General features: G+C 42.2%; 1 protein-coding gene across 4 annotated transcripts; it reads right to left on the bottom strand.

Annotated features, from left to right (window-relative positions):
• Positions 1–1027: 1027 nt before the first annotated feature.
• LOC105104448 (RNA-binding protein 4B) lies at positions 1028–11000 on the bottom strand. Of its 4 annotated transcripts, none has more exons than XM_031448230.2 (4): positions 10864–11000; positions 9775–10198; positions 4136–4812; positions 1028–2539 (listed from the first exon to the last, which is right to left on the bottom strand). In XM_031448230.2, the coding sequence occupies exons 2-3, from the start codon at positions 10184–10186 to the stop codon at positions 4145–4147; spliced, it is 1080 nt and encodes a 359-aa protein (XP_031304090.1). In that variant the 5' UTR covers positions 10187–10198; positions 10864–11000; the 3' UTR covers positions 1028–2539; positions 4136–4144. The 4 variants fall into 4 exon arrangements, with proteins under 4 accessions (XP_031304090.1, XP_031304089.1, XP_031304091.1 ...); XM_031448229.2 differs by having other exon boundaries at positions 1028–1631; XM_031448231.2 differs by lacking the exon at positions 1028–2539 and adding an exon at positions 6011–6113 and having other exon boundaries at positions 4631–4812.
• Positions 11001–13088: the final 2088 nt, after the last annotated feature.

Genomic DNA, 13088 nt, shown 5'->3' with positions numbered 1-13088 from the left:
TTGGGGAACACTGAAGCTAATGGGCCTTCAATACATCATCAATAGTTGGAATGTGTGCATAGATAGGTTAACCTCTATATATTCCTACCCCCCCAAAATCAGGGGAAAAGCTTTGCTTCACCTATGTCAAGATTTTTTATAAGTACAGAATATGTGGGAAAATATTACATAATTGTTAGATAAAAATTCACAGAATTTACATGATACCATTTTCACATAGGATACAATAAAGCTTAAGTGGGATTGAGCCCATCGTTAAATTTGTTTTATGAGGATCTTAGCAATGATAAGAAAATGTGTCTTGGGGAAGGGTATATCTCAGGTGGTAAGAGCACATGCTTATTAGCATGCACAAGGTCCTGGGTTCAGTCCCCAGTACTTCCATTAAAAAAATATTTAAATAAATAAACCTAATTACCTACCCCCACTAAAAAAAGGAATATTATGTCCACAAATCTTAAAAAAAATTCTAGAGAACACATTTAACTGCAGAATAGTCACTGCCAATCATGACTATACCCCTTTACTTGCTTTTCTGCTCAAAATATTGACGTTTCCCCACATTCTAATCTTAACTATCTTACTCATTTTAGCCAAAGTTTAATCCTAGTTTAAATGGTGAATTTAAGTGAACATACACAGTGACACCAAATTGAGCCAATCTGATAGGTAGGTCCTTGTTCTGACTCAACCCTTTCCTGATGCAGGATTCTGTCTGTGGGGCTTACTTCTATCACTACTAACCTGGGTTTGCTGGCCTGTAAATGGGAAAAAGCAGCTCTGGTTATTCAGAGGAGGAGCTTAACCACATATTTAAGCTTAAAGCCATGTGTAGCATATTTATCAGTGTTTCAAGATGCTGGCTAACTTACCTCCACTCACTACTGAGGCCATATTACTTACCTCACTAAATTCCTCCTTCTACATCTAAATTTTAGGTATCCATTTAAATTTTGTAGATTGAGCACAACTGAGAGAGAACCAGAAGATAATGGTGGTAAATAATAATCACACAAACACAAAAAGATACTGAAGTGTTAGAAATGTTTATTTGTCAAAATATTAAAAAAAAAAAAGTGAGAGGAGTGGAGCAAAACAAAGCTAAATTTCAGCTAATGCTGTACCACGATCACAGGTCAGACATTAAAAAAACAAAAGAAAACAAAACAAAACAAAAACCACCACCAAAACCCCAATGGTCCTAGCAATTTCAGAAGATTAGCTTCAATGTTAGAGTCCAGAGCTAACAGAAGAGTAAGAGGTTGCTTGCCACTACATGGTCATTTTAAAGGGAAAGGAGATGTTGCAGGTAGACAGGGAGAAGGGTTCAATCCCTAAGGAAAGCAAGATAAGAGGGGTTCCACTGTTTGGGAAAATGGGGGTGCCAGCATAATCCTTACCTAGGGCTGCTCAGAGGCTGAGAATATAAGGAATAGAGTGAAAGGCTACAGAGACTTATCAGGAAGAAAGAAGTCAACTTAGAATTAAATTAAGAAAGAAAACATAGTTGGTCACAAACTCCTTTGTTTACTGAAACATGAAGCAATGGAAACATCCCGGCAAAGGGGACCGCGCGGAGCAAGTTCTCATTTATGACCGCAGCCCGAGGGTTCAGTCCGCAATTATCCTACCTGAAAGAGAGCACAACACAAGAGGCTTACACAATGCCTGGAGAGCAGCTTGGCTCCGAGTACAAGGGCCCTGGTCCCGTCCTGTATTCCAGGGGGAAAAAAAGAACAGAACAAAACCAAGTCAGACTGGATCAAAAGTTATATCCCATATAATCACCTAGAAGTCTACTACGGCTATACATGGGAATCTATTTAAAGCTACATACAAAACAAGCAGCAATCTATCTGGAAGACTGTTGTGTTGGTGATAAATCTTTCTCATTTTCTTACCCATCTTTTAGGCAAGACTACCTCTGTGATATAAGGCTACTGTCGGTGCAACAAAGGGCATACAGATATTAACAAAAACCATAATTTAGTTTTGGGGTCCAGAAAAATCAAAAGATGCCAAGGTCTCAAATATGGCCAATTGCACTATTCTAAATTAGTTTCATTTCAGTCTTTCATAGTAAACAAGTTTTCAGAAGTGACAATCACAAAGGGTATCAAGGAGTGGTTCATTCATCCTCCAACATACCTGCATATTATACTGTCACAGATTTAGAGCCATAATTCTAGTAGTTCCCATAAATAACCAAATCTCCCTTACCAAATCAAAAGAAGAAATCTTAAAATCTCTAATTCTTCCATTGATGATGGGAACTCCAGACACCAATGGCTGGGGGTGGGGGGTGGGGGAGTTAACTCACACCAAGTTCCTCTACTTATTATAGACAAAGGGCCAAATCTTGGTCTTGATCTGTGCCAATCGACTTCAAAAGTTGTGACGTTCTTGAATCAGTTCTGTTAGGGTGAGACCCGAATTTGGATCCCCAACAGTTCTGGAGTATTTCGTCCTGGCAGCCTCATTAACTGGCTCCTGGGACTGCAACCAACTCAGGGTTATTCAGTCCATTTGAGGTTCACACCTGGAAGGTAAGTTTCTTTAAAAGTCATCACTAAAAAGAGGTTAGTAGAACAACCACTGCTTGCAGTCAAAATTAACTTGAAAACACCTTAGCAATACCCTTTAAAGGTCACAATATACTAACTTAACGTTTAACTTTGGAACATATTTGAAGGATGTATAAGTTATCTGATAGAAAATACTTCCTTACTTTAGAGGTATATCCTACTTCATGGCAGATTCAGCAGCATTAAAAGTAAAAATTAACGGCAAACTACACCAGTTCTAAGATTATCTACTTTGTGCACAAGAACACACAGCTACACAGTGGTCTCGGAGATCCCAGTGTTGTCATGGTCGCTCAGGATGTAATTTCTCACAGGTTCATACCATTATTTGCTTCTCACTACATGAAAGGGCAAATTTCTGTCGCTGTTTTCTTTCACACATATACCAAAGGGGTATGTTAGGAACTTTGGAAACTCAGTGGTAACTTTGCTACCAGGCTTCCAGTTCAAGTGATGCTCAATTTCAAGGTACAGGGAAATGAGGACAGAAAGTTGTCAGGATGCAATTTCTACTCAGATAAAGAGATTTATTATCTCTACATACTTGTAATTATTCTTGCCATTCCAACATCTTTGCTATACATTTTCCAAAGTAGGAGAAATTAAGTGTCTAGGGTTACCACCAATGAGATTTTATACACATCAGAAAATTATGTTTTATCTAGCTCCTTAAATGTTCCTCTCAAAAAGATTGCTGAAGAAGTGGGAAGTGTCGGGCTCTAAGTGACAGCATTATAAGCCATGCAGAAATACAGCTTAAGTGCCCATGTAGAACAGGATACTCTGGATAACCAATAGGGACTCGATGGGACAGTGGCATCAAAACATTCTGCTTTCAAACAAGTATCTCAGAACTAAACACCTAAAATTTAGAGGATTTTATTTGGCTTATAGATATATTAAGAGTTTCCTCTGGTAAAAGCTCATGACCTAAGTGGTAGCTTTATTAGCAAATTGGAAGTCTACAGTTATAGTTAAACTTCTCACTGTGACATTCGTTACTAATTCCTGAACCTGTACTCTTCAGTTTACACCACAGTGACTTCTGTAATGAAAAGAGAAAGTGGTTTTGGAGTCATCCAGCCCAGAGTTTGAATTCTGGCTCTACCTCTCAGTTACCAGATGACTTCAGGCAAAGTACTTAACCACTCCAAGCCTTAGTTCCCTTCTCTGTAAAAAACAAAATATCTTAAAGGCTCGCTGTATAGATTAAATGGATATAATGTACAATGAGGGCACTCAACTAATGTTAGTTCTCTTACCTATGTTTCTGTAAACCAGATCTGCTTACACATGATTAAAGAACAGTATTCTGAGTTTGTTGTTGTTCTCTCAGAAGAACAAGCTGGTTGGAGTCATATACTAAAACCTCGACAGGCTGAATGAACCTCTGGCCTAAATTAGAAAAATATTTAAGGCTAACATGCAATTTATACCTTTCGGATCCTGTCCTGACAGCAAACAGGTGGCTTTAGCCTCCTCTATGCAGCATGGGTCTCATTTCAGGGGAACTAAATGGACTCTCTTTACCACACCCACCCCACTCTCACCTCCAGTTTTTAAAAGGCTGAGTACCGCGCTCGGTCCACATACTGCTCCCGCTCATACCGGGCCATGTCATACAGAGAATTCCGTGCAGCTGCTGAAGCCTGAGACAGCTCACTCTCTGGCCCATAACCGTATCCCTCTCCAACTGTGGGGAGCACAGCTGCAGCACGACGCAGGGGGCTCCTGTCCCTTCCATAATAGGAGGAAGTGGTGGCAGCGGCAGCAGCCATAGCAGCTGAGGTGGCAGCAGCGCCTGAATTCGGCAACAGGTGTCTGTCGTAGGGATCAACAGAAGTGGAGTTGAGGTGACTGGTCACAGCTGTGCCCTGGACTTGAGGCAGATGGGACATGGTCTGCTCTGCATAGTTGTACGCAGAAGCTGCTGCTGCTGCTGCCACTGCCTCGTAAGAACGGACTCGGTAACGCTTATAGTAGTCGAGTGCTCCATATGCGTCGTTGTAATACATGGATTCCCCGTAGCCCATGGTGTAAGGTGTGCGCACCGCTCCATACTGTTCATTATATTGCTCGGTAAAGTCTGCCACACGACCCGTACGATCTACTGGGCACTCTTTGGACCAGTGCCCCTCTTTCCCACACCGATAGCAGCCACTCTGGTCTCCCATCCCGGGCGCAGTCCTAAGCCGGCTGGTGGACAACTGCACGTGCATTCGTTTGCCTTGAGGAAAAAGATGTAAGAAGATTTATTATAACTCACTGACATTCTTTATCCTCCCCAAAATGAAAGCGAACTAGTTGGCAAAAGACACACATACGTACACACACTCCTGTGACCCTATTTCAGCAATCCCCTCCAAAAGAAGTTAAAGTTTTAATACAGGTGAGAGCTAGAAAATTTGAGCCCTCAGAAACCAGTCAATACTTTCTACTTGCACCAGTAGACCGATGGATTCCCTCCTCCTCCTGTCTCTACAACTTTATTCTCCCCAACACAGAAACTGAGAAAATTTCCACTTTTCACTATAAAGAATATCATTATTTGTAACGATTTCAAAACCTTACGATTTCCCCAAATCAAACATCCAACAAAACCTGTTACGCCAGAGGAAAGCATTTTACCAACCTTTCATTGATTTATTCAGGGCCCCATAAGGCCTGAGCATTTACTGTAGCTTAAAAACCACAGCAATATTCTGTCCATCTTGCGTCCTCCAGCCATTTTTGCAGGTATCACCAGAAGGCTGTGATGGGTATACAAATCATACTTGGCTCACCATCTGCTTCATCTCTAGTACCTCTAGGAGTTAGTTATATGACCCTCCAGATTTCAACCCCACCCATGCCCACTTTTTTCAGCAAGGGTGAATCCATGCCTACTGTGGAAAAGAAAACTACTTGACCAAGGTCTCTGAACAGCAAGAATTAGGTCTCGAAACAGTACTGGTTTCTCAGGGATGGTGTTTCCATGCAACGGAATGATCAGTATTTCATCCTGCCATGTAGTTTATAATTCTTTATAGGGGATTATCACTTGTTAGAAAAATACAGCTTTTACCTAAAGGCCTCTGGGCACCCATACAAACAAGCCACATCCATACTTCTAGGAAATGACCAGCACTAGGAACAGCTAAGAGAAGAAACAATCTATGCCCTGGGCTTGTGTACCATCAAGCCCAGGGACCCTTACTAATGAAAGCATCCAAGGTCTTTAAAAAGCAGTTTGAGAAAAGGCATATTCTTGGCAGTATTTAGCACCAAACTGCCTAAGACTTTGGAGATCAAGTCAATGCTCTTCAAATTGTAGCCAAAAGGCAGCCAGTACAGATGTAGAGAACAAGAGCTTCGCATCACTCTTAAGGGCTGCTCCGAACAAATCCCCCCTCCGCGATCAGCAAGTTGATCTCTCTGTAACAGACCTTGTTCTGGATGCAGCTATGCGATAGGAGGCCTCGTGCTCCACCATCCTGTTGGAAACAGCCCGATTCAGGACGGCAGCCAGAACAGCGCCATGCACTGACCCTGAGAGGGGAGCGGGTTAGTGCAGTAACATCACTTTAGTCACACTCAGTTCTGCCCAATGTCTAACATTCCTACCACCCCAGTTTCTAGTAGCTGCTGCCTTAAAACTTTCTCTTCAGCAGAAACAAAGGTGCTCAGGTTTTGACTTCCAGCTGCAGAGAGGCAGCATCCACCAAAACCACGGATACAGTCAACAGATAACAAATGGCAATAAAGCAGCATTTAGCCATTCCATTGTTTTCAGAGATTTAGATACACCCATTCTTAGAAGTAATTATAGACTAAATGCTAACTGTGCTTAGAACAGAAACAGATTTTTGCCCCAATTTATATACCAAATGTGGAGTTCCCTGTAATTCAGACTGGAGGATTATAAATTACTTTTCTCTCAGACATGCATGGTGATACTAATCTGTGTGGTGGACACAAACTGTGCTCTTATTCTGAAGTCACTATAACCATGCCACTCTAAAAAGCAGCCAATCAAGAGACCCAGAAGTACATTTTTTAAGGAAAATATTCCAATTTTACTTGCTCTTTTATAGATTATGGGTCCATTTTTTTGAGAAACAAAACTCAGTGATTTTTTTTTCCCTCGATGCTTCTATTACTACATCCAATCTTCACCCCTGGTTTATTTAGAGTGGAACTCTTAAGTTTATACACTTCTCTGGTAGCTGTGAAAAGGATTTAGGTAGAAAAAATTTTTACCTCGAACTGAAAATCTGCAACAGAAATAACAGGTCTGTTTGTTTTTTTGCCCCACATAATCTTTCCGAAGGTTGTGACAAGACTTTTAATTTAAATACCTAAAGTTCTTTTAATAATTGAAAACTACTGTGCTTCTCTATTAACTTACGGAACCAGGGCAAAGAAAACTGAGAGATTAAATCCTACCACTCTACTACATCTGTAGATGCCAAAAGCTTAAAGATGTTCTGACATCTCCAAAAGTTACTAAAATGTGTTACCATTTCCCAGAAAACCAGCCCAATAAAAGTGTTTTCTTTTGAAAACTGGAACAGAAAAGAGTATTAAAATGCTAAAAGGTGGGCAACTAGGGATCCTCATTGCTGAGCTCCTATTGAGTGCCACGATCTAGAGAAGATTAGGGATGTAGCTGATGCACATCTGTACTCCAGTTTAATGCTTGTTTACATATTGGGGAAAAACAAAACCTCTGAACTCTTAGGTATCATTCCCAATTCACCTGCCTGAATGGTTACTTGGGAACAGCTTCTTTAGGGTCTTCCAATGCAAACTGCTAACTCAGTAGCGGTTCAGTTCAATGCTGCTTGTGGAGAGGAAACAGATCTTAAAAGACCCAGGTGAACTCAGATTCTGCTGCTTCCTCTTAGAAGTCATACAGTGCAGAAGCCTAAATGGCAGCCATTAACATATGAAGGTTCAAAAGATGCCCAAAGTGGCACTCTTAAGAGGCTCCCTTCATTAGGAGATGACTGAAAAGGCTTTATGGAAAAATGTGACAAACTGGTGCCTAGAGTGTATTTTGTGTAAAACTGCAACTTATTACTCAATGTTAATCTTTCTCTTGTCACCTGGAAAAAAAACAGAGCTGGTTATAAAAATGCCTGTATATATACCTCATTGTTGAGTGCTTTCTCCAGACCCAGGCTAAGAAAATGAAGATCAAATAAAGGATTCTTTCTTTCTTCAATAATATTTTAAAAGAATCTCACGGATTATTGTGTTACTCAGATACCCATTTCCTAAAGTAAGCAGGGAGGGTATAGCTCAAGTGGTAAAGCGCATGCCTAGCATGCATGAAGCCCTGGGTTAAACCCCCAGTACCTCCATTAAAAAAATAATAAAATAAATAAACCTAATTACCTCAAATCCCCCCCCCAAACAAATAATTAAGCCCACTGTATTAAAACACACATTCTTTCCAAGCCAATTCCCCTCAATTAACTGACTTCCATATACATACTTTTGCCCCATTCTTTTAATTGTATATTAAAAAGGTAAGAACATGCAGTATTATACTAGAATATCTCTGCAGTATGTGCCTGGCTTTAACTGCATTCTTTCTACATTTTGCTTGTTACCTGTCAAGAGAGAAACCCTATATCCAACACTGTCCATTCATGAGCCCCTCCCCCACCAAATGGAAATAACTAAGAATATTTTTAAAGTTGTCTGAAGTGCAACAGCTTTCCAAAATAATAAAAGAAAAACAAATATAAATAAGGAATACTATCACATTTTAAAATAAGTTTCTAACCATAATAGGAACATGCTCATTATTGCAAACACCACTCACCTTTCATCACACAGTGCTTTTACTGTCAAAACACTTCCACATCTATTACCTTATTCTAGCCTCACTATCATCCTGTGAGGGAGGTACGGCAGGAATCATTAACTCTATTTTATAAGTGGGGAAAATGAAGCACAGAGAGGTTAAAACACTTGTCTGAAGTCATACGACAAGTTACGGGTAGCAAGTATCTACAACTTCTGCCCTGTGCTTTAAAGAGCAGCTAAAGGCCAGAGATACTTGACACACCATTTGCAATCTCCACTATTTGCAAAACTTCTGGCCAACTTTTCTTCTCCATTTCTTTTCTCACTGTTTTCTAGATTTAGTAGAGGACCCTTAAGTAATTCTTAACAACCCTTTTAATGGCCCTCAGCGAAAAATAGTCTTAATTTATGAACCTGAAAAGTAGCTGTAAACAAACGTGATCCAAGATGATACCGCCAACAAAAAACTTATAGAACAGCACTGTACAACAGAACTTTCTGTGATGATGGAAACGTTCTACATCTGTGCTAATACAGTAGCCACTAGCCTTGTATGACTTGATTGCTTACAATGTGTGCAGCACAACTATGAAACTAAATTTTAAAATTTATTTAATTTCAATAGTCACACATGGCTTGTGGCTGCCATATTAGCACAGTTCTAGACATCCTTCAGACAACCTCTTGTGATATTAATGACAACATATGTACCTTTATTAATGACATAAATAATACGATATGAAAGTCCGTACCGGAATCTCCTCAGAAGCAGGACCATCATTTCTATTCAACCTAATATTTTTAGAACTTTCCTTTTTTTCTTTTAGGGTTAAATAATAGTAGGTAGAGTAGAATAGTCTATGGCATGGTTTTTGGCTCTGCTTGTATAGTTCAGACTGAATAAATCTGAGTGCTTAAGATACTCCCCCAAATCCAAATTCCCTAACCAGATTTACAAAATAGAGATTACTCTAGGCGTCTTTGTTCTTTCCCACCACAACCCATCATCCAAGGCAGTAAAGAATATAAATCCTAATCATTTAAACTCTCAAATACAACACTTCCTCACCATAACAAAAGAAGCCAAAGACCTTTATCCTCCCTTCTCCCATGAGGTGCTCATTTGCCCAACAGATTAAACGTCCAATAGCACTCAAATGAATGAAGCCTGCAGGATAAAGTAACCCACTAAAGTTGTTGAGGAACATCTTGGCAAATCTGAAAAGGTGTGTCTGCCTCCCCAAGAGTAGGCTGTGCTTAAGAGTGGGACACATACAATCTTTCCATTATTTCCAGCTAAAATAGAAAACAGAATGGAAGGGTCCTGTGTTCTTCCCTCTGTCTAGAGCTACACCCCATTCAGTTCTGCCACCCAGGCCCCAGAGCAGTTCACCTTGAAACTCTGTGTTGTCAAGGCCCCTGATGGCCTCCACTGCGTCCTCTGCCCGCTCCATGTGTACGAAGGCATAATCTTTCACTATGTCACACTCGATGACTGGACCGTACTCCTCAAACTTGGCCCGAAGCTCTTGGTTGGTACAAGTAGGACTGATGTTGCCTACGTGCAACTTGGTTGAAGCTTTGCTCTTATTCTTGCTGGCTTCCACGTTGATGTTCACCCCGTGCAGCTTGTAGTGGTGCAGGTTGCGTATGGCATCCTCGGCCGCCGTCTTGTCCTCTATGTGCACAAAGCCGTAGTTCTTAATGATGTCACATTCCAGCACCTTCCCATACTGCTCGAAGAGTGAGCGGATCTCCTGCTCTGTGGCCTCCCGGGGCAGGTTTCCTATGAACAGCTTCACCATCCTGACAAGAGCCTAGGAGAGAAGAAACGAGATTTCCAAAAGTTAGGGGTGGAGGGGAGGATTTCAGTGCACTGCATTTCGGATCAAGCCCCCAAAGTTCTTGGCACCTTTAAGATCCTCACACACGCGTTCATTATTTTTTCAGTAGCAGGAGAAAAGGTTTGCTCTTTAGTAGTGGAGCTGTGTGTGACACGCAAACAGGTCGGGTGTCAGCATGCACTGCCTAGTCCATTATCTCCGTGAAATAAGGTGCATTTTAAGTAACAAGGTTAGCTTAAAATACTCTTTTTAGGGGGCCAGTAGAAGAAGAGCCCAAGCAGCGGGCAAGAGGCATATATATCTGACTGTCCCTGGTAACAAGGTTTTGGAGGGAAATCTCTGAACCTCTTCTCCGTGCGCCATCACTTCTCAAGATGCTCTAAGAATAAAAGGCCTCCTTGGCCCCAAACCGAGACCCCTTCCCCCAGCAGCCCAACTTCAGTTCGTTCGCCCCAACAAAGACTCGACCCGACCCCTGCCCCGCCCCCTCCAGAGACCCGGCCCCGCCTCCTCCCGTTGTATTCCCCGGACCTCCCGCAGCAAGAGGAGAAACCCAAACCTCGGGCCATCCCCGTCCGCCAGGGGCCCGGCCCGACCCGCTCCCAGGTTCCCCACACACCCACAAGACCCCCTCGCACCTCCGGTGGCGGCGGCGGCAGCGGCAGCTCCCGCGTCAGAGAGAACCCTACAAAATGGCGACGGCCGCTCGAGCCTCGGCGCGACCGGGCCCTTTCTCGCGCGCCAGCTCACGCACGCGCGGGTGCGCGCTGCCCTCCTCCCCTTCCCCTCGCGGGAGCCAGGCGACCAATCCCGCGGCCGCATACAAATAGATGCCCAGGGCTCGGCTCCCAGCCGCCCCGATACAGGGGCGGGGCCAGCTGGTGACGGCACTGCGGAGCGGAGGTCAGCCCGCCCCCTGCCTGGGCTAGCCAATCACCACCTTGGAAGGTGGGGGCCGGCGTTCATACGTCAGAAGGGCTCTGGACGCAACCACTACCTTGATGAAATCAGAATCCCGGGAGAGTCACCAACCATCACAATGGATCGTGCTATTGGGCCGGCTAGGGGTGGGCGGCAGCTGATGACAAAGGGTTATCTCACTGGGTCCCCTAAAAGGGGGTTTTCTTAGTGGCCTGGTCAGCCGCTGGCTGCTTGGGACATTTTGGGAATACAGGCGCGCAACATTTTAAGCAAACCTAGTCTTTTTTTGGTAAGAGCTTTTAAACATAATTTTTAAAAATTTAATTGCAAACATGTTATTCATTGGTGAGGCAACTTGAGAGCCAAAGATGGCAGAGCTGGGATAGCTCTAAGAGACATTTTCTGCAGGCTACATTTAATCAGCTGTGTTTTGTTTGTCCTGTGTATACGAAGGTTAGTTATCTCTCTTTAGCCAGAGAATTAAGCACTAATTGTGTGTCCTTCACAGTGCCTAGTCCGTGATGAGCACACCAAAGGAATACTTGGTGCAGAGGCCCAGAGAGGTTTCTTGTGGGGGGCGGGGGGCGGGTAGGGTAGAGTCTCCACGTCCACATCAAGCTGCTCGAGGACTGGGCAACTGAGTCCCCCGGTCACTTTCTAGCTTTCAAAATTCAGCTGTGGTCCAAGGGCACCTCCTGGTGGCAAAAAGGAAACTATAAAGGTGGATTACTCACGGCCACCTTTGAACAAAGAAAAGACATTTATGGAGATTAATGGACTGAGCTCATCTCCAAGTGGAGCATGCCAGGGTGATTGTCAGTCAACATTCCTCATTGCTATTCTTTCTCCTATCAGGCACAAATACCCCAGGCTGCCCTCTTCCTCCCCAACTACTTTGATTTGTTTCTTTCACTGAATTCTTTGTTTCTCAGCAATTTCAGAAGAGGCACCATCCTTCCAATTTTGATAACACACATGTCTCCCCCTAATTCTGTGTACCTCTCCTGTTCCCTTCTCCTCTTGGTCATTTCCAGTTTCTCTCTACACTCAGACTTTTAAAGCATATATAGGGACCTCCTTGCCCATTACTGAAATAGCTTGCATCTTCACTATTACTGTTTTCTAATTTGGGTTTTTTCCCTGTGTACCAGGACTTCGCAAATAGAGAGTGTGAACCTGCTATCCCTTACCTTGGTATACACTATATTTTGTGTTCTTTCCTCCTCTCCAATTCCCCAGGTTTTCTGAAGTCACCAAAACGAATGTCCTTTGAACAGTTTTCACCATTCTAAAATTTTCATTCATTCACCATCCTTTTCTCATGGGCTTTTATACTGTTCCTTCTCATAGCTCTGACTACACCATTCCATCTCCTTCTCCTCACCTATTTCCCCATTCTTATTTATTCCCTTTTACCTCCCTTCCCTTTCCCTCAGAGGCAACCATTAAATGAATTTCGTATTATTTTCTTTGTATTATTTCTTGCAAGACATGTCTTTTTAGTGCATATTTTGCTTTTGCTGTTTTAAAAAATGATTTATTGTGGACATTTTCAAAAAGGCACAAGTAGTGAATATTATCAATTCCTATGGACTCCTTACTCAGATTTGACAATTATCAACATTTTGCTGATCTTATTTAACGTAGCCCCTCTACTTTTGTGTGTGCATGTCAGGGTGGGGGTGGGCTGGAGCTTTTTATATATATCATTTTGCTTGTAATGATTTCACTATCTGCCTCTAATTAAAATATCAGCTCTATGCTATACTAATATCTAATATTTATATTCAAATTTCCCCTAGATTGTTTCAAGTATATCTTTTTACATTGGGTTTCTTCTAATACGGATGTAAACAAAGTCCACCCATTGTACATTTGGGTAAATTAATTTATGCAAGTGTTTATGTAAACTGTATTGTATAGCTCATTGTTTCTTACTTTT

This window comes from Camelus dromedarius, chromosome 12 (assembly GCF_036321535.1).
Source record: "Camelus dromedarius isolate mCamDro1 chromosome 12, mCamDro1.pat, whole genome shotgun sequence".
Taxonomy (NCBI): domain Eukaryota; kingdom Metazoa; phylum Chordata; class Mammalia; order Artiodactyla; family Camelidae; genus Camelus; species Camelus dromedarius.
The sequence above is the reverse complement of the archived record's forward strand: the minus strand, read 5'-3'. Positions and strand labels throughout refer to the sequence as shown.

Coding starts and splice junctions, on each gene's coding strand:
- LOC105104448 (XM_031448230.2), bottom strand. CDS start 10,186: ATGGTGAAGCTGTTCATAGGAAACCTGCCCCGGGAGGCCACAGAGCAG. Junction 4,813..9,774: donor TGACAACACAGAGTTTCAAG/GTGAACTGCTCT, acceptor TTTTTCCTCAAG/GCAAACGAATGCACGTGCAG.